The sequence below is a fragment of the Oncorhynchus kisutch genome, linkage group LG2 (genome assembly GCF_002021735.2).
Source record: "Oncorhynchus kisutch isolate 150728-3 linkage group LG2, Okis_V2, whole genome shotgun sequence".
In the NCBI taxonomy this organism is placed as follows: domain Eukaryota; kingdom Metazoa; phylum Chordata; class Actinopteri; order Salmoniformes; family Salmonidae; genus Oncorhynchus; species Oncorhynchus kisutch.
Window position 1 is genome coordinate 23,868,103 of NC_034175.2, and position 20,111 is coordinate 23,888,213.

At 43.5% G+C, this 20,111-nt stretch overlaps 1 protein-coding gene across 1 annotated transcript in view; it reads right to left on the reverse strand.

The window, feature by feature from the left end:
- Positions 1–20,111, reverse strand: part of LOC109910043 (serine/threonine-protein kinase 40) — a 33,541-nt gene that overhangs the window by 12,346 nt on the left and 1,084 nt on the right. Inside the window, exons 2-10 of the mRNA XM_020509204.2 lie at positions 16,702–16,828; positions 16,278–16,363; positions 15,218–15,361; positions 13,924–14,154; positions 13,233–13,285; positions 5,623–5,738; positions 737–881; positions 390–509; positions 117–201 (exon numbers count right to left, since the gene is read on the reverse strand). Coding sequence (XP_020364793.1) covers positions 117–201; positions 390–509; positions 737–881; positions 5,623–5,738; positions 13,233–13,285; positions 13,924–14,154; positions 15,218–15,361; positions 16,278–16,363; positions 16,702–16,819 — 1,098 coding nt within the window. The 5' untranslated portion in view covers positions 16,820–16,828. The remainder of the gene's footprint in view (positions 1–116; positions 202–389; positions 510–736; positions 882–5,622; positions 5,739–13,232; positions 13,286–13,923; positions 14,155–15,217; positions 15,362–16,277; positions 16,364–16,701; positions 16,829–20,111) is intronic.

Genomic DNA, 20,111 nt, shown 5'->3' on the forward strand with positions numbered 1-20,111 from the left:
AAGAGGAGCATTTGGCTCTGTTCCCCAGAAGGCTTTGGGTGAGCAGAAGTTCTGAGGATTAGCCATGTGCTAATGCTAAAGGAGGATCAAGGGGTTGTTGACCACAGGGATCTCACCTCCTGGAGATGCTCTGGGTGGCTGACCTGGTCATCAATGTCAGGTACAACCTGAAGAGGTCCGGTCAAAGAGGATACTGACTGCCTGCAAAGCGCACACACAAAAGGCAGTTTATAGACACAGCAAGGGTTGACTGATGATTCTATTAATGCCACCAAGTTACACATGATATTCTCAAACCAGATGAGAATGCATTGTTGTTATGCACCTTTTTAAACCACAACTGGCAATATTTACAGTTCTCTCCCTGTCCACCAGAGGGCGTGACTCACCATGAGGCAATAATGCCGCTGAGAGACTCCAGGACCTCGGCAGCGGTCAGCCTCTGCTGGGGGTCCAGCACTAGCAGCTTCCGTATAAGACACACAGTGTTCTCCGACACACGCCCGTCCCTGAGGGGAGAGAGGGAGGAAAGGATAGAGGGGTAAATAGTTAAAACCAGAAGGAGAAACTGTTGCATAATACATAGGAGGAACCAATAAGAGCACGGTCCTCCGTAGCTCAGTTGGTATAGCATAGAGTTTGCAAAGCCAGGATAGTGGGTTCGATTCCCAGGACCACCTGTATGTAAAATGCATGCATGACTAAGTCACTTTGGATAAAAGCAGGGTTGACCTACTCTGGGATGGAGTACTCTGCAGCCTTGATCTTGCGGAATAGCTCCTGAGGTATGCTGTCGTAGAAGGGGAACTGGCCGTAGAGCATGGTGAACAGCACCACGCCAAGGGCCCACATGTCACTGGGCTTACCGTGGTACGGCCGGCCTGCAAAGGAAGACAATAGATTCATTTAAAAAAAAAAGCTAGGTTTCATTACAAATGGGGACAGATTTTCATTAAAATCTTTTCAGAAAAAAAAGTGAATTTTCCCACCAAAGATGCGCTTCCATCAACTGGACTTGTACAGATAAAAGGCTGTAAGTGATAACGTAATGCACATTAAAATACCCTTTTAAAAATATTTTTTTTACCCAAGCAAGTCAGTTAAGAACAAATTCTTATTTTCAATGACGGCCTGGGAACAGTGGGTTAACTGCCTGTTCAGGGGCAGTTAAATTCCCATGTACCGGATTTAAAAAAAATCTATGCTGGCATGGGCACTCCAGCCAACAATGCTATCTGAGCGCTGTTGGCTAGAGAACACGTATAGCCAACATGAGATTATCGTTATGGACAACAAAAAGTGCATTTTTGTCTAATGGCAGCCAAGCATTGTCTATCCTGTCACCAGAATAAGACCCTTGATATTTATTGGAAAGCAGCATCAAACTCATCACTACGCACTTTCACCACTCTGAAGTGCATCATTTATTTCATCTGTAGCCTAAACTGCATGCTTTTGTGACAAGTCATAGAGGGAAGACAACACGTCTTCGCCTGACTCAAAGTTTGATACGATGTTATTATATTCATGAGCATAAAAGCATTTCACTGACAGTTTAAATGTTGTCGACATTTTGAAAGTTCATAAAAATAAAACATGGTAAATTTTCATATTGTCAACGTTTCCATTATTCCCGCATTACATTTTGTATCCGACATATACATGCATGAAGTGTGGATGGAAAACGGGTTAATGTTTGACATTTTGCGACTGAGAAAATGACATTTCTTTAAAATGTTTTGCATATAGGCTTCCACATAGTGTACGTACATGCACCAGTACAATCACACTATGGAATCTTAATTCAAGCACAAACATTGTTTGTCGTTACTCTTCAACCCACTGTCCTCCTCCAGAACCACCCATAATATCTCATTAAATCAACCTCAGAATGAATGATTAACCAATTGGACACAGAAGACAATGTGACTCAACACTTCAACTGCAGCTCTAGACTCATCTTCCAAGAAATTCCCAACCGCAATCCCATCTGGCAATACCATACCTCCATTATGATGAAAATAATCATGGCCTCTAAACCTTCAAGCTGCATACTGGACCCTATTCCAACTAAACTACTGAAAGAGCTGCTTCCTGTGCTTGGCCCTCCTCTGTTGAACATAATAAACGGCTCTCTATCCACCGGATGTGTACCAAACTCACTAAAAGTGGCAGTAATAAAGCCTCTCTTGAAAAAGCCAAACCTTGACCCAGAAAATATAAAAACGATCGGCCTTTATCGAATCTTCCATTCCTCTCAAAAATTTTAGAGAAGGCTGTTGCGCAGCAACTCACTGCCTTCCTGAAGACAAACAATGTATACGAAATGCTTCAGTCTGGTTTTAGACCCCATCATAGCACTGAGACGGCACTTGTGAAGGTGGTAAATGACATTTTAATGGCATCGGACCGAGGCTCTGCATCTGTCCTCGTGCTCCTAGACCTTAGTGCTGCTTTTGATACCATCGATCACCACATTCTTTTGGAGAGATTGGAAACCCAAATTGGTCTACACGGACATGTTCTAGCCTGGTTTAGATCTTATCTGTCGGAAAGATATCAGTTTGTCTCTGTGAATGGTTTGTCCTCTGACAAATCAACTGTAAATTTCGGTGTTCCTCAAGGTTCCGTTTTAGGACCACTATTGTTTTCACTATATATTTTACCTCTTGGGGATGTTATTCGAAAACATAATGTAAACTTTCACTGCTATGCGGATGACACACAGCTGTACATTTCAATGAAACATGGTGAAGCCCCAAAATTGCCCTCGCTAGAAGCATGTGTTTCAGACATAAGGAAGTGGATGGCTGCAAACTTTCTACTATTAAACTCGGACAAAACAGAGATGCTTGTTCTAGGTCCCAAGAAACAAAGAGATCTTCTGTTGAATCTGACAATTAATCTTAATGGTTGTACAGTCGTCTCAAATAAAACTGTGAAGGACCTCGGCGTTACTCTGGACCCTGATCTCTCTTTTGAAGAACATATCAAGACCATTTCGAGGACAGCTTTTTTCCATCTACGTAACATTGCAAAAATCAGAAACTTTCTGTCCAAAAATGATGCAGAAAAATTAATCCATGCTTTTGTCACTTCTAGGTTAGACTACTGCAATGCTCTATTTTCCGGCTACCCGGATAAAGCACTAAATAAAACTTCAGTTAGTGCTAAATACGGCTGCTAGAATCCTGACTAGAACCAAAAAATTTGATCATATTACTCCAGTGCTAGCCTCTCTACACTGGCTTCCTGTCAAAGCAAGGGCTGATTTCAAGGTTTTACTGCTAACCTACAAAGCATTACATGGGCTTGCTCCTACCTAGCTCTCTGATTTGGTCCTGCCGTACATACCTACACGTACGCTACGGTCACAAGACGCAGGCCTCCTAATTGTCCCTAGAATTTCTAAGCAAACAGCTGGAGGCAGGGCTTTCTCCTATAGAGCTCCATTTTTATGGAACGGTCTGCCTACCCATGTCAGAGACGCAAACTCGGTCTCAACCTTTAAGTCTTTACTGAAGACTCATCTCTTCAGTGGGTCATATGATTGAGTGTAGTCTGGCCCAGGAGTGGGAAGGTGAACGGAAAGGCTCTGGAGCAACGAACCGCCCTTGCTGTCTCTGCCTGGCCGGTTCCCCTCTTTCCACTGGGATTCTCTGCCTCTAACCCTATTACAGGGGCTGAGTCACTGGCTTGCTGGGGCTCTCTCATGCCGTCCCTGGAGGGGGTGCGTCACCTGAGTGGGTTGATTCACTGTTGTGGTCATCCTGTCTGGGTTGGTGCCCCCCCCTTGGGTTGTGCCGTGGCGGAGATCTTTGTGGGCTATACTCAGCCTTGTCTCAGGATGGTAAGTTGGTGGTTGAAGATATCCCTCTAGTGGTGTGGGGGCTGTGCTTTGGCAAAGTGGGTGGGGTTATATCCTTCCTGTTTGGCCCTGTCCGGGGGTGTCCTCGGATGGGGCCACAGTGTCTCCTGACCCCTCCGGTCTCAGCCTCCAGTATTTATGCTGCAGTAGTTTATGTGTCGGGGGGCTGGGGTCAGTTTGTTATATCTGGAGTACTTCTCCTGTCCTATTCGGTGTCCTGTGTGAATCTAAGTGTGCGTTCTCTAATTCTCTCCTTCTCTCTTTCTTTCTCTCGGAGGACCTGAGCCCTAGGACCATGCCCCAGGACTACCTGACATGATGACTCCTTGCTGTCCCCAGTCCACCTGGCCATGCTGCTGCTCCAGTTTCAACTTCCACCTGACTGTGCTGCTGCTCTAGTTTCAACTGTTCTGCCTTATTATTATTATTATTATTATTATTATTATTATTATTATTCGACCATGCTGGTCATTTATGAACATTTGAACATCTTGGCCATGTTCTGTTATAATCTCCACCCGGCACAGCCAGAAGAGGACTGGCCACCCCACATAGCCTGGTTCCTCTCTAGGTTTCTTCCTAGGTATTGGCCTTTCTAGGGAGTTTTTCCTAGCCACCGTGCTTCTACACCTGCATTGCTTGCTGTTTGGGGTTTTAGGCTGGGTTTCTGTACAGCACTTTGAGATATCAGCTGATGTACGAAGGGCTATATAAATAAATTTGATTTGATTTGATTATGCTTAAACCTATATCAAACAGTAAAGGCACGAGGAGTCAGAAGACAGTGATGTATGGGAGGACAAATGAGCATGGTGCTCTTCTTTAGAACCAGAGAAAAGTGTTACAAAGAGGTGGTCGGCAGTCGCTTGCTTCACTCCCTCCGCCCATGGGGCAATAATGGTAATGCATTTGACACACAGACGGGAGGGGGGGGGTTGGGAGTAGTTTCACTCTCGGTGAGTCATCAGGGTGACTCACCAGAGCTCAGTTTCATTGTTCTGTCTCCAACTTGTCATGTTCTGCTCATATAGGCCTGGGTTCTGCGTTTTAAATCGCCATCGAAATCTGCTCGTTTCACACGTTTCCCTGACAATCGTGTCTAGACTGAAGGGCTAAGAATACTTTTCAAAATGTGTGCACAAACTACCGAGTGATGGAATATTGTGTGCCATCTCTGCAGCAAGCGATTAAACTAATAGCAAAATGTAGCACAGTATACATGTTTGCAATAAACCCAAATAAAATCAACACATAGCTTATCACGAGAGAACATCATGCAACGGAGATGATCAAGTCAATAAATGAAAAACAAAATACCTTGAGAATTTCAGCCTTCACTAATGTTCCCAAGTTTGCAAAATAGGGTATTGGTTTGCCTAATAACCGGAAATATCCAACACAACAGTGGCCTGCCAAACATTACGCAAGCCTACTGACTGACTCGCAGTTACCCAGCTCGACCCAGATTAAACTTGGCTGACCCTTTCAACAGAACAGTAAAATATATAACAGGAGCTTATCAGTCAAACCTCCAACACATTTCACAAATAACATGCAAGTTACCCTTGGAAATCAATAGGCCTACATGATTTGCATCCACTTGTTACATAAAGTAAGCATGGAGATGTGGAAGTTTCAATTGAACTGTTATGCGATTGTGTTTTGCATCAGTCAGTAGCATTTGTGACAGACTGACGGAAGTTCCTTCTCCTTTCCCCTCTCATGCCATCTGGTGTGTGCGCGCGTCCTCTCACCACTCAGTACGTCAGGGCTGATGTAGGCTGGACTTCCTCGCTGGTCCTTTAGCAGGTCATCCTCGCTCACCAGGTGCTTGCCCAGGCAGAAGTTGGTGATGGTAATCCGGTGAGTTCTAGGATACACAGAGAGACACCAACACAAACACCAGTGTCATATTCAGTAGATACAAAGCAGAAGAACTCTGTCAGAAACTGCGTGAAAGAAATGCACCACAGTATGCCCTAATGAATATGACCCAAGGAAACTGTACTCCACTTCCTGACTAATGTCTGCCTCGTCATCACAAAATAAGTGTTTGGTAGGCCTGTGTGATACACAATGCTTCATGAAACTAAATAGATGTAGACTGACGTGGGAGTCGTAGGTCACTCACTAATTAATTTGACTGCAGCACGTTTAACTGAGCAAAGTATTAGACTCCTGGTTTCTTTTTTTAATGCTAAGAAGTTTCAAAGAAACACAAGATATAAGATCACAAGCAGCAGAAGGGACAACTCCAAACCAGGACAGTGATATCTAGAGACAGGGTAAACTCCAGACAGTCTGGCACTCAAGCGCCGTTGCTAGGGACATCATATTGGTTTCTGTAGAAACATAGGCCTATCAGATGTTTGCATGAGTCATAGATAAACAGTGTGTGTGTGTGTGGGGCAGGGTTTAATAGTAGGCCTTCATACAGTAGAGAGAAACATGTAGAGAGAAAGAGGAAATAAAAAAGGCTGCACTTTGACAAACATGTGAGTCAACCTGTGGTTTGGGCTAATTATCTCAATGACTAATCCTGCATGGAATTGAATTGACGAATGTGTATGCAAAGCACATAAGCTTGTGTGCGCACTTTTCCTTAAGTCCACCCACACAACGCATGCACAGGCTACACAAATCACAACTGAAATTTAGCGCCTTAGTCCACTCAAGTTCACATTCTCACCCCTTTCTCCAAGGACCGAGGTCAATGCAGCTTCCCCTATGCTCTCTCACTTTCACACTGTATGCGGTTCACATTCTGCTCACACAGACAGGCCACATTTAGGCTAAGGTTAATTCCTGTGAAAGCATGCTTGCTAAAAATGCCACACTGTAAAAACATTTTAAAAGATGAAACAATTCTGTCTTGAGTCTACCATCTGAGGAGGCTGTTCAAAATTTGTGAGCATGAATTGTCTATAATGCAGTAGCCTTTTGAACTTCACAATGACAGGAAGCTGCGCTTTAAGGCCTCTAGATAAAAAGCTGCTTTATGAAGGGAGCCTTTCTTTCGCCTGCATGCATCACACAACTGCGGTTGCTATTCTTACTCTGTATCCTCTCCATGAAAGAGATAGCGTGTTCGCCTCGTGAGAGGGACCTTTAGGACTGGGTTGACCAAAAGAACCACACCGTCTCCGCTTTCTGGTCATGTGACCCCAGGAGACAGGAAACCAGAAACCTCCACATCCCTTGTGACTCCCCCCATCCTGCCCAAAATAACCAGACTGATGGGAAAGGGGTTGAAAATGGCATCCTCTGGCTCTACATGAAGCTCAAAAATTGCACAAAAAATGTTTACTAAAAAAATAAATAAAAAAAAATCAGCAGGAGTGTCCCTCAAATTGATGCTATATTTGAGAGATTTTATTTTCAAAAAAACAGAACAGTGTGGTGAGGTCAAGGATTTCCCTCAAACATTTTGGGATTTACCTGTGTGTGACTAGTGTCCAATCAAACAATTTACATATAAAAAAAGGTCAACTTTGCTTTCCAGTTTTAAACACAGACGGACTTTGAAATGCTACTAAAAGCCACTCCTATTTTTGAAATGTTGCCTTTTTACTTATTTGTGAACCCTGCACCACCCTTTTTAAATTTGGTTCGCAATGTTTATTTCCAGCATAAGCAAACTCCTGACAATGATACAGCACACAGCTTTGCAGGACAGGGAGTTGGTGAAGGGAAGATTGAAGATGAGTTTACACCTGTACAGCACAGTCAGTGGGAATATATGCAGAGGCTGATGTCACCGTCAGTGGCAGCTGACAGAAGAATGATGACAAACAAGCACCTCGCAGTCTAAAGACTGATTACCTGACAAGGAGGCTTAAGTCTAGTTAGCAATCAACCAAACATCGTACAACCCTAAAGTACACCCTCGGTTATTTAAGTATTACTAGCCTACAAACACCAGCTATTTAAAACAACTTGCTGGCAAAATGCAATAATAGCGTCATTTCCATCCATTACCTGTGGATTAATGACATGAACCATGGTGGAAACAGGAAATGCAGGTACCTCTACTGTCGGCAAGGAATGTTTGTCAAAATTTACGAGAAATAACTGTGTAAACGCCTTTATGCACAAATAGTAATATAATAGCAATCATATCGAAGTAAACTTGGATTCATTCGATGACAAGACCACACAACATAGCCCACCACTAGGACTGGGAAAAGCATGTAGTTTATTAGGCAGATTAAATAAGTTATGAACTTCGCAGGGTGGTGAAAGTGCACAGAGATCGAATATCAAAATCGGGGGTGCTTACATTTGTCCTGCTTCACATGTACAAGTGTCTGCTGTAAAATTGTTTTTTGCATACCCCAAATCTGGGAGAGGCCTTTCTCCATCCATCCCTCCCCCATACTGTATGCATGCACATTCAGCGAGGACACATGAAACCACGGAGAGCAAAGGCAAAAGCCAAAAAAGGAAGACAATGAGAGGGAATGGAAGTAAGGAAGCATGAGAAAACAGAAAGGAGTAAGGAGCAATGAGTTTGTGAGAAAAAAAAGCTTCTGACAGACAGAGGGAGGGAGGGAAAGTAAATAGAGGGCTGAGTGTGTGTGAGAGAGCGAGAGACATGTGTGTCCATGGTGAGTCAGCCCTGAGCTATGGAGGGCCTTTGGCAGGCCTCTCCTTTTGTCTCCAGCTGGGACAGAGTGTTCTACTCGTCTGCTCTGTTCTGTGCAGCAGCCCAACCGGCCACAACAAAACACTGTTTCATCACCACTACGGCAGCCAAATGGTACTCACTAGGGATGCACGATTAATCTACTTTTAATATAAGATTGCAATACTGACATCCACAATATCTATCGCAAGAGGCTGCGATATCGTTCTAGATTCACTATAGATGGTTTAGCTGACCATGTCAGGAAAATGATGTGCGCGCTTCCATGGTGCAGAAGTCAGCGTGTTGAGATTCTGGATGGCCAAATTTTGCTAGAAAGAGCTGACAAGAAACTGCCATGTGGGGAATCATAAGTGGCTCGTTTCATATTGATACAATGCCTTGAGGTGTTGACTGATTTCATGTCAATGCTAGTAAGGCAAAAATTCACTAGCTAGCTAACCAATAACTAACACTGTATTTGAGAGACAAGTGCTCATTGTGCAAAATGTACACTACCGTTCAAAAGTTTGGGGTCATTAAGAAATGTGTAGACATTGTTAATTTTGTAAATTACTATTGTAGCTGGAAATAGCAGATGTTTAATGTAATATCTACATAGACATACAGAGGCCCAATATCAGCAACCATCAGTCCTCTGTTCCAATGGCACGTTGTGTTAGCAGATCCAAGTTTATAATTTTAAAAGGCTAGTTAATCATTCGAAAACCATTTTGCAATTATGTTAGCACAGCTGAAAACTATTGTTCTGATTAAAAGCAATAAAACTGGCCTTCTTCAGACTAGTTGAGTATCTGGAACATCAGCATTTGTGGGTTCGATTACAAGCTCAAAATGACCAGAAACAAATAAACTTTTCTGAAACTCAGTCTATTAATTGTTCTGAGAAATGAAGGCTATCCCATGCGAGAAATTGCCAAGAAACTGAAGATCTCGTACAACGCTGTGTACTACTCCCGTCACAGAACAGCGCAAACTGTCTCCAACTAGAATAGAAAGAGGAGTGGGAGGCCCCGGTGAGCAACAGGGCAAGTACATTAGAGTGTCTAGTTTGAGAAACAGATGTATGGGTACTAGTAATTAGATATGAATGTGTATGCATGAATGAAACCCATTCAGACCCATGAATATGCCACTTTCCCGTTGTTTAACCCTCGTGCATTGTGGGTCAATTTCACACATTTCTACTTTTGAGTTGCCAAAAATACTAGTTACCCTCTTTCTCCATGAAATTCAATGACTTCTCATTTAGGGTCATGAACCGAACTTCAAAATGTGCACATACTCATGTGTTGGGGAATGTCTGCAGATTTTGTATAGAAACATGTGGGTCATTTTGACCCGGAGAATTTCATGTGTATAGATATTCGCACGGGTCCAAAATAAACTAAGTGTCTTTGATGGAGTCTGCTTTGACTGGTTCTGGTTGCACTTTTATAATTATGGGTGAAAAGTAGTTGCCCAACCTTCAGTGCGAGAGCAGCAGATCTGACAGAGTCAAAAATGAGCTCCAAAATATTCAATCAATGAAGCCTCATCACAAATTCTGGACTACGAAATAGAAGAGGTTTCAGAGATTGGATCATCAACAGCATTGTCCTCTTGATTGTGAATTTGCTTTGGTGAAGAGGTTTCAGAGGGGTCTGCTATACCATGTCCATCAGATGAGAGCGCATACAACAACCATCATCCAGAGAAGAGAGGACACGGAAGTCCATAGACCGTAATATAGAATGGTCACTGTCACCACGACAAAGTCAAGGTAAACTGTCAGCTTCCAACGTACTCAAAATTGTTCCAGGAACTACACAATTTGCTCTGCCATTCTCGCCAAGACAGTAAAAGCAACACCACTTGTGTAGAACGCGATAAATACATCTGCAGAAAGCACACGTACATTGCGTTCAACATGTGGAGAGAAAGACTGAAGGGAGGCTTGACCAATAGTCAAATCACACCTAAGTGTTAATGGAAAACACCAGGGGGAAAAAGCTTACCCGGGGAAACACAAAATGATATTTTGTAAGAAATTATTTTCAACAAATAGTTTAGAGTTATACACACTAACACACAGTCACACCTCCCCCATGTACCTTACCTGACACATACACACTAACATAGTCACACCTCCCCATGTACCTTACCTGACACATACACACTAACACAGTCACACCTCCCCCATGTACCTTACCTGACACATACACACTAACACACAGTCAATGAAATATTCTTGTATCTTTCTGAAAGATCTGACAAGACAAAAGTTGTTTTTACTTGATTCTTTGTTTAAACTGTTCGGGTCAACCTGACCCATACCACAATGGACAATTTTTTTCCTGAAAACCACAAGGGTTAATTATCTTGTTTGCTAGCTAGACAGTTGCATCCAGTTAATGTTATAGCCAGCTAGCTGAGATGGCCAGTTGCATTCTGCGGTTAATGTTGATTGCTAATGTGCAAAGCCAGGACGATATGTTTGTCAGTTTGTTATGTTAAGTGTTAAGTGACAGGCACAGATGAAATGGCTAAATAGCTAGACATCGGCATGTTCAACTAGCTTACGAGCTAGATTAATACTAGGCTCGTAAAGAATTCGGAGAGTGAAATAGTTACACTCATCTCTAACATGTAGGCTCAGCATTCCCGAACAGTCCCATTAAAAGTCAGAATGTTAACTTCATTTCAATTCAGGGACATCGGTTGACAACCGGTAATCTATGTCGGAGGTAATTTGATAAAACAATATCCACAGGGAAGTGTTACCAACCCAACCTTTAGTACACTGGTCTGCATTTCCAGTTATTTTCAATACTGATGCAATTTGCACATGAAAAACACTTGAAAAATATGGCCAAGCCTAACTAAAAGGCAAACACTTCCAGCTGATTGCAAGGAAACGTGTGTCAGGCGACATTTCGGTTACATTCGGCTATTAATACAAGCAACAAACTACCGGCACTGCAAAGAGTCAGGTAAACAGCACTATCCTGTGGATACCCAATCTCTACCTCCCATCAACAGCATGTACAACCGGTAAAGTGGAAATACAATTTAATTCAATATACTGGCTTGTAGAGAATATTACATAGTTTTTTAGCGTGACTTCTGTCCCCCCCCCCCCCATCTGTGGAGTAACCATGGCATTTAGGCAAGATGAATAACATGTCCATCTAGCCTGCTGGTAATGATGAAATTAACCGTTTGCTAATTATTAGCTAGTTATCTTGTAATGTCTGCATTGCCATTGTTTGGCTGGATCCAGGTTGAGTGTATACAGGGCATTTTAGTAACAGGCAATAAGCTATAGGAGATTAATTCACACATTTTCTTTACCTATTGATCTGGAATTTGTCTTTCAGCAGAAACCTGCTCTCCCCACAAGTGTAAGGAGATGAACAAACAGCACTACAGGTATTTTTCTTGGTACTTAAATGCAAGGTTTTAATGCCTTGTCTATTTTTGTCTGCCTTTCTCCTTCACAGCTTAAATTGTCTGGAGCCTGGTGTTCTGGCCAAGGACCTTTCACACTGATGGAACTAGCTATCAGCTGCTGCGCAACGATGATGTCCTTCCTCCCAGAGATGAGCAAGCATCCATTGGACTGGACACAGCCCAGCAAACACATAAGATCAGGACTATTGCAATGACAAAGGCCATGGACATTACATGCCCTGCTCCAAAGGGCAAGACAAAAATATGTTCAGTTTGCTCATAACCTGAACCAAAGTCACTCAAAGGATCTCATGATAAAGGCCTAGGTAGTGTTTTAACGACACCCTTGTGTTAAATTTCAAATTTTAGGCTACTACCTTTAGCACTTTGAAGTTAGTGTTTTAATCATGAAATATTTTCAGTCATGTGTTCACGTGAATTCTTTAAGAGATGGTTGGGTCTAAGGCTTAACGGGTGTAAACAAAGAGCAACACTGTAGTTCTTCAATGTGAAAGGTTATCTTTATGATACAACAATAGGCAATTTAATACTGTTAATGGTTTGCCTAATGGGTGAACTTGGTGAGAATGTACAGAGAAATCATTTTGGCAATTTGTTGAAAGTCTTCCTTTTCTAAATATACGTTAATCCACAGGATTAATGTGGAGCACGTGTGAAAAATCACAGCTAAATGTTTGAATGCCCTTCTCTTAAATGGGATAAGTTTATTAACTTTTAAAAGCAGCATTACTTTTACCCAATGTAAATAAATTAAAAATGAAAAACAATTTCAAATAATGGAACATAAGACTGAAAATATTTTTTTTTGGGGGGGGGGGGGGGTTTTATGGATAAGGAGCTGGCTGAATTCTGCAGGGCCCATCAGATTCATGGCAGCACAGCACTGTGCCCTGATGTGCACCTGAGCCAGAGTTCCACCCATGTGAGGTTCCACCCATGTGAGGTTCCACCCATGTGAGGTTCCACCCATGTGAGGTTCCACCCCCCCCCCCCTCTCTCAGAGCACAAAGTAAGAGGGCATGTTCTTCAACCTCTTTCGCACTAGGTTCCCATCACTGCCTTCCAAAACCCGACCACAGGGAATTAGTCACCGACTCGTACTAGAGAAAGAAAGAGGGGTGAAGGGACTGGGCTGGGAGATCCGTCTCCTCGAGGCTGCGAGGACTTGACCCTGCTCAGGTTGAAGCCCAGTTGCACACCGGACACACACTGGATGGGGCCTCTTGCATGGCTAAACCAAATATGAAAACATGACTGTGTCCTTACCGTTTGTTCAGCACCATGTTTCCAAGCTTCAGGTCTCGATGCACAATGTTTTTCTGCAGGGTGAAAGAGGTAGAGACGGATGAGATTTGTCAGACTGTTGTTGAATGAAGCACTGGAACAAAAGCAACTCAAGTCAATGCTGTTACTGCTCTATAGGAGCGGTTTAGCTTGGACGACTCAACGGAGGGGCTACATAACAAAAACGTAAAATTTTGATTTGTCTGAACCCGCCCAAGACTTAAGTTGGAGACCGTAAAGAATACACACTTTAATACATAAATATTTTCAAGAACATAATAGTCAAAGCTATGGGTCATAGATGACTATATAGTCATGTCCGTGACCAATTACTTGATCATGAAGGTCAGCCTGTAAAGGCAGTAGGCAGTGACCAGATAATCTGACATACAACTTCCCAACAACTGGCCATCAACAGATAATTTAAAGCCTGGTCAATCTGCAAAGCACAGACTGAACCCTAGTCGAGAAGCAGATGGACGTGTTTGAAACAGCCTAAATCCAAACAGCTACATTGTAGTCGGACTGAGTTGAATCACTGAGCTACAAATCGCCTCGTGTTCCAAATAATTAGGCATACGCATTGTGATCAAGATTAGCGATTCCGCACCTTGTCTTCCTCAAACGGATCTCCTCAAAAATGCGCTGTACATGTTTTGTTGGTCGGACTCACCTTGTGCAGGGCCTCCACCACACGCACCACGTCGTAGAAGATGACGATGGCCTCGCGCTCGCTCAGCCGCTTCTCCTTGATGACGTAGTGCTGCAGGTTGATGAGGTCCGCAGTCTTGTCGCTGAAATCATGCGCACAGAGGCAGTCCAGCACTAGGCAGATCCGCTTCTTCATCCGGCGTACCTTGCCATTGTTGGCCTCCGGGTCCTCCACAATCTCGTACGCCCGGTCCTAAAGTGGACAGGGGAGAGAGAGTAAGCGGATTGGTTAGGGTGATTAAAGAGACCGTAAAGTGTGCTGATAAAGGATACGATCTGTTGTTATGGGTAGTGTTCAGTAAGCACAAACAAAAGAGCACAAATCAGAATTAAACATTTTTTTAAATTGCAAAACATTTTGCTACATGTGCCTTAAACAACACAACTCTGGGGCATCTCTTTAGTCTGAATTTGTTCTTTCTTACAATCTTCTAAAGACATGACAATTGAACGGCTTCCATTGTCGAGTGAAATTGCAGTCTGACGATCAGCTATGAGAGAGAACAGTGGAGGAGATGAAAGGGCTCAGGGATCTGTGCACAACCATCCCATCTCCAATGTGAATAGGACACATTCACCTCTACTAAGCCTGGGGGGGGATTGAGATGAATAACAAAGGTCATTCTTCTCTATTCACCTCAGAGCGAGCCACCGTCCCCAGCTGATCCCCATTGGTATTGGTTTGTCCAGATTTAGAGGGCTGGGCCTCAAGGCTTTCCTGAGACAAATCATTATTAACTGGCCCTCTTGGAGACGGAACTATAATAAACCAATCAATAGCGTTGTAGCCTTGAATGAATCATGCCGCACGGCTCAATGTAGCTATTCTAGGAAGAGCGCGTTGAGGAGGAATAGGGTTGTGAAAGAGAGAGGCGGCAGAGGGGACAATAACAAAGTTATAAAGAAATGAGAAGGGTGGGAGGGCTGAGTCACTGTGCGAGTGGTCGACTAGGAAAGTGATGGCTTGAAGAAAAAGGTGCTTCAATATTTCTATGGAAGTGTCTCTAAGCTCAACTGGACTGGGACTGTGCAGTGTGGTTGGTAGGGGGTGTGAATATAATGTTTTTCCCTGAATGGGTGTCTTTGAGAGGCTAGTAAAAAACTATGCAAGTCTCTCATCAGAAAGAATAATGTACAATCACAGTAATTCAGTACAGGTCTGTGAAGTTCATCATTGAAAGACATTACAAAGCGCTGCAGCACCAAGCGATGTACCTGAAAGTTTGTGACGCACCAAGTAAGCTATTGCTATTTACCTGGAACAGGCCATGGTGGTGCACCACTCCGTCCTGGTTATGGAGCAGCGAGAGGAGGGAGTACTCTGTGTGCAGCAGCATCTTCCCCTGCCTCTCTTCCTGGGTCTCTGCGGCCGCGTCTGCCCGCTCCTCCAGCGTCAGGATCTACAACAGAAAGCAGCAGCAAGGTTGTGTTCATTAGGCACCAAAAGAAACCTGACTGGAACAGGCAGGGCCTACCTAGATTTGTCCAATAAGAAATGCTTGGTTTTTGTTTCCCATTGCAAAACATCTTGCTACGGTGTCGCCTAATGAATTCGACCCCGAGAACACACGCTCTGGGACTGGGGAGAAATCTCTGAACCACATGGAGTCATCACCCCTACAACAATGCCTAAAGATGTACCATTAACAGCTGATGCCAGCAGCTGATCTAGGCCTTGGGAAAGAACTCAGGAAAGGGGAAGGGGGGGGGGGGGGGGGGGGGGGGGGGGGGGGGTTGAGAGCCAGAGGGGACAAGACAAGCCTGCATTTTTGGCACATCAAATCAAATTTGATTTGTCACATGCCGAATACAACAGTGAAATGCTTACTTACAAGCCCTTGACCAACAATGCAGTTTTCAGAAAAGAAAAAAAAGTGTTAAGTATTGACTAAAATAAAACTTGTTTTTCATGCTCATTTTATCCTTTGCAAAAACATGTCCCTACATGCTACGGTCAACACACTCAGGAGACACTGAGGGGGGGGGGGGGGGGGTAGAGAGACTTTGCACTGGGACTTAGCAGTGGGGCCGAGGCAGGGTGCCACCTTTTCGCTCTTCCTCCTAAAAACACCTTGTGTGTTAAACAGATTATTGGATTGCCCCAATAAACAAATTGCCTCTACAGTTTGTCTTCCGCCTAAGCAAGCGCAGGCTGCTGCACTGAAATAGGGCCGTAAAGGCATAACTGAACACCAACAAAGACGTCTGTTTAGGAAGGTCAAAGGTTCAAAAGGCTATTGGGACACTGTAGCTAACTAGCCATTGTTCGAACAGTGAAAATAGATCATTCATAAGAAACAGAGAGTGTCCACTCACTTTTAGCTGGTAGAAGTCATCCGTCCCATCCTTCCTGGCCAGACACTGCACTATACTTGGCACGGGCGAGTTCCCCAAACGAGGCCCTGTAAGGAAGAAATGGCAACAGCTGCATGACCAAAAGGTAAGGAGAATGTGTGCCCTAATGCAAACAATGAGGCATGCAAACTTCAACACCCCTAACATAATCTAGCAGACAGCAGAAGTCTTACGCTAACATTTCACAAGTTTTACAGTATACATTTCCTGAAAAGATTGAAGGCTCAGAATCTATTCTGCAAACTATCTACCCAACGTCAAATAGTTCACATTCTTGCCTCAAGCTAACTGAATCCCCCCCACCTCTTTCCTAGTTTCCTGCGCAAACACAGTTCTAAGAGGCCAACCTTTCCCCTTTTTGCCCCTGAGTACCACCATCTCTTACCCAGGATGAAGGGACCTGCCCTCTTCGCGTTGCTTCCAGCAATTCCAGGACAGAGGAGCTTGCTGGCCCTGCCTGAAGTCTCTCCGGCCCCCCTCTCCAAAGAGCGCCGCTTAGACATGCTGGAGCTCTGCAGGAAGAACACAGCAGCAAAAAGATAGGTACATTAAGTGGTGTAGGACAGAAATGTGACCACAAGGAAGCAAAACTCAAACTGATAGTCTTGATGTTCCTCCAGGCCACTAGCAAAATATCCATCTTGAGTTGCATAATTAAACCGCTAAAATGACAAAAATTCTACCAATACAGTAGAAAATACATTAGTTCTCAATAATACCCGACACTGCATGACTATACATGGGGTCTCTCCGAAAGTTCCAGACTTGACTAATGCAGCAGACTGTGTCTTGTGGTATGAGAGAGGAGAGGGTTTAACCCCGCCCAACCACTTTAGAAAACCCCTCCCACAAGTTTACCAACACAGTGTGAATGGCTAGCCATTATAGGTTCATTCAGATGTTGTCTCTGGTGAGAAAGATGACGCCTCAGCTTTAATCCTCAATGTGGCATGCAAACGAAACATCCATGTGCTCACATTGAATGACAAATGCCTTGATGCAGAATGCAGTAAGATGACTGCAACATCAAATCCTGCAAGGGTGGAATTCTGGTGAAATGCTAAAGATGGCAAAACATGTATTAGGCTGAATGCCATTTTGTGCATACATGCTTTTTCATGCTGGTTTCATTGTATCCTTGGCAATTACTTTCTGAAAATCCTGCCTCGGCTTTTAGGACCTCCATCAGGCGGTGTGAAAGGAAGGCCCGGAAAATCGTTAAAGACTCCAGCCACTGTTCGCTCTGCTTCCACACGGCAAGTGGTACCGGTGCATCAAGTCTGACACCAACAGGCTCCTGAACAGCTTCTATACCCAAGCCATAACACTGCTAAATAGCTAGCAGAATGGCTACAAGGGCTGAATGAGTTTACCCCTTTTTTTTTTTTTACACTGTCTATGCACACTCACATTCACACTGACACCACACACATGCACTCATCATTTATGCTACTGCTACTCTGTTAATCATATATCCTGATGCCTATTCACCTTACCCCTATACATATCTAACTATCACTCCAGTATCCCTGCACATTGTAAATATGGTATTGGAACTGACTATGTATGTATCTATCTATGCATGTATGTATAATTTTTTATTTTTTATTTGTACATTTAACCTTCATTTAATAGGCAAGTCAGTTAAGAACAATTTCTTACAATGACGGCCTACTGTGGAACAGTGGGTTAACTGCCTTGTTAAGAGGCAAAATTACAGATTTTTTACCTTGTCAGCTCGGGGATTCGATCCAGCAACCTTACGGTTACAGGACCAAAGATCTAACCACTAGGCTACCTGTGTGGTTTCTATGTAGTTTCTTACTTTATGTTCTTATTAGTACTACATTCATATTGATTACTGCATTGTTGGGTTTACAGCTAGCAGAAGGCATTTCACTGTACTAGCGCATGTGACATTAACTTGAAACTCAATCTGCACTGGTTCGTGGTTCTCTAAGTCTGTGGCGAGTTATAACCATTGACAGTAAAATGCTACGACTTCCTCTCTTGCCCATAAAAGGTTGGGCTCATGGCTTTTTTTCTTGACCGAAAAATAAATAGCAACCCTACCATTTCCGATAAGGAAGTGAAGGCACATGCCAGGGGAACCTGTGTGACATCTACCTACAGTAACATGCCAACCTCTATAAAAACCTATGGTACTCTATCTTTGAGGGGTATATGCTTTGTTTGCTGCCTGCTGATAAGGAGTCCCTAAGTGATGAAATGCGCTCTGGTTCCCGTAACAGGAAAGTAATGCTCAGAAACAACTGGAGGAGAGTGAATCACTCGGTTCAGTCGCCCCAGGGTTACCATGGACTAGGATTTGTCAGAAATGCTAGAAATGTCAGAGGGATGACACCAATAAGAGTGTAACCTGAAACATGTCCCAGGGTGTAAAAGGGGGGCATCGTTTCAGAGCAAAAACACGTGAATTTCTGTAGTGAAACTGCAGCACAAAGATGGTAGGTCAATGTGGCTAAAGACAGCATTGTGGTGACCGTAGATCTTTAGTGGACACATGCCAGTACAAGCACAACCCTACTAGAGACATTCCAAAGAGATAAAAGTGGCAGCAGAGGGCAACACATTTGAATAACCTGCATGAGAGTCGATATTGGAAACTGACACCACCAAAAGACTCAAAGTATACATTACAGGCAACACTCGTCAAAATGCTCACACATTAGCAAACACAGTGAACCCAAGGAAAACAAGAAATATTTCCATTTTGAAACTTCCGCCATGGGCCACACAGTTTGGCTCTGGTGAGGACAGGTTGCAGAAGTCAGCGGGCCTACACAAATTCTCACTTCTATGAGGATTTTTTCAAATCTCAAACAGCATACAGTGTCAATAATTTCTCTCGCCTGTCTGTCGCCATCTCAACCAGTCATCAATCACCAAGGGAGGCAGACTTATGAACAGTGCTATTCATATGACTCCCAGTCAAATGTGCAACTGTAGGAGAGCAGCATACTCAATCAATTACCACACTATTTACACAAGTCATCTAAACTAAATGTTAGACAATGCAATTTGCAAAGATGGAATAGTACACAGGGTATGCTGCTAAAATGACTGTCCAACAAGAGAACTATTACAAACAGCACCTGTCGGCTCTGATTCAGATTTCTACAAGAGCACTGTACTGCCCTAAAACCATGTGACAAAACAATTAACTTTCTGTAATGCATGCACCTTAGGCTTGCCTGAAATGGGCAGCTCACAACTTGACTTCAGATTAGTTTGGCATTTGATGAATGTAAGCAAATTACCAATAGTTCAAGAACCAAAGGTCATACCACCCGAGGAAAGCACAATGATTGGCAAGATTAGGAACACAGCCTACTGAATCATATCAGACAAAAGGCACCAGAGAGACAATATCCCACGCCATCCACGGGAACATGCGCTCTTTAAATAGCTAGAGAGCGCGCACACACGGCCGCGATAGGTGACCGGAGAACCACCCACGTCCTATTATAGCGGCATGAATCATGCATTCCACAGTGTTCTGTTGCAAAACAAAATTATTAGCTAAAAGCACTGGTTAAGGAGCCAACCCTAAATACATCTTACAGATCCAAATGTCATCTTTACACATTCATACCTGGAACCGAGGCTACATCCGAATACATAATAGTCCAAGCTATCACAATGTTATCAGAGGAGATGATTTATAGGTTGCACCAGTCAATCACCCTCTAAATATGTTGGACATCATGATAAAGATGCCCATTACGAGCTTGCTAGGTTTTTTGATGTACCTGGATGAAAGCTCAGCCTTCT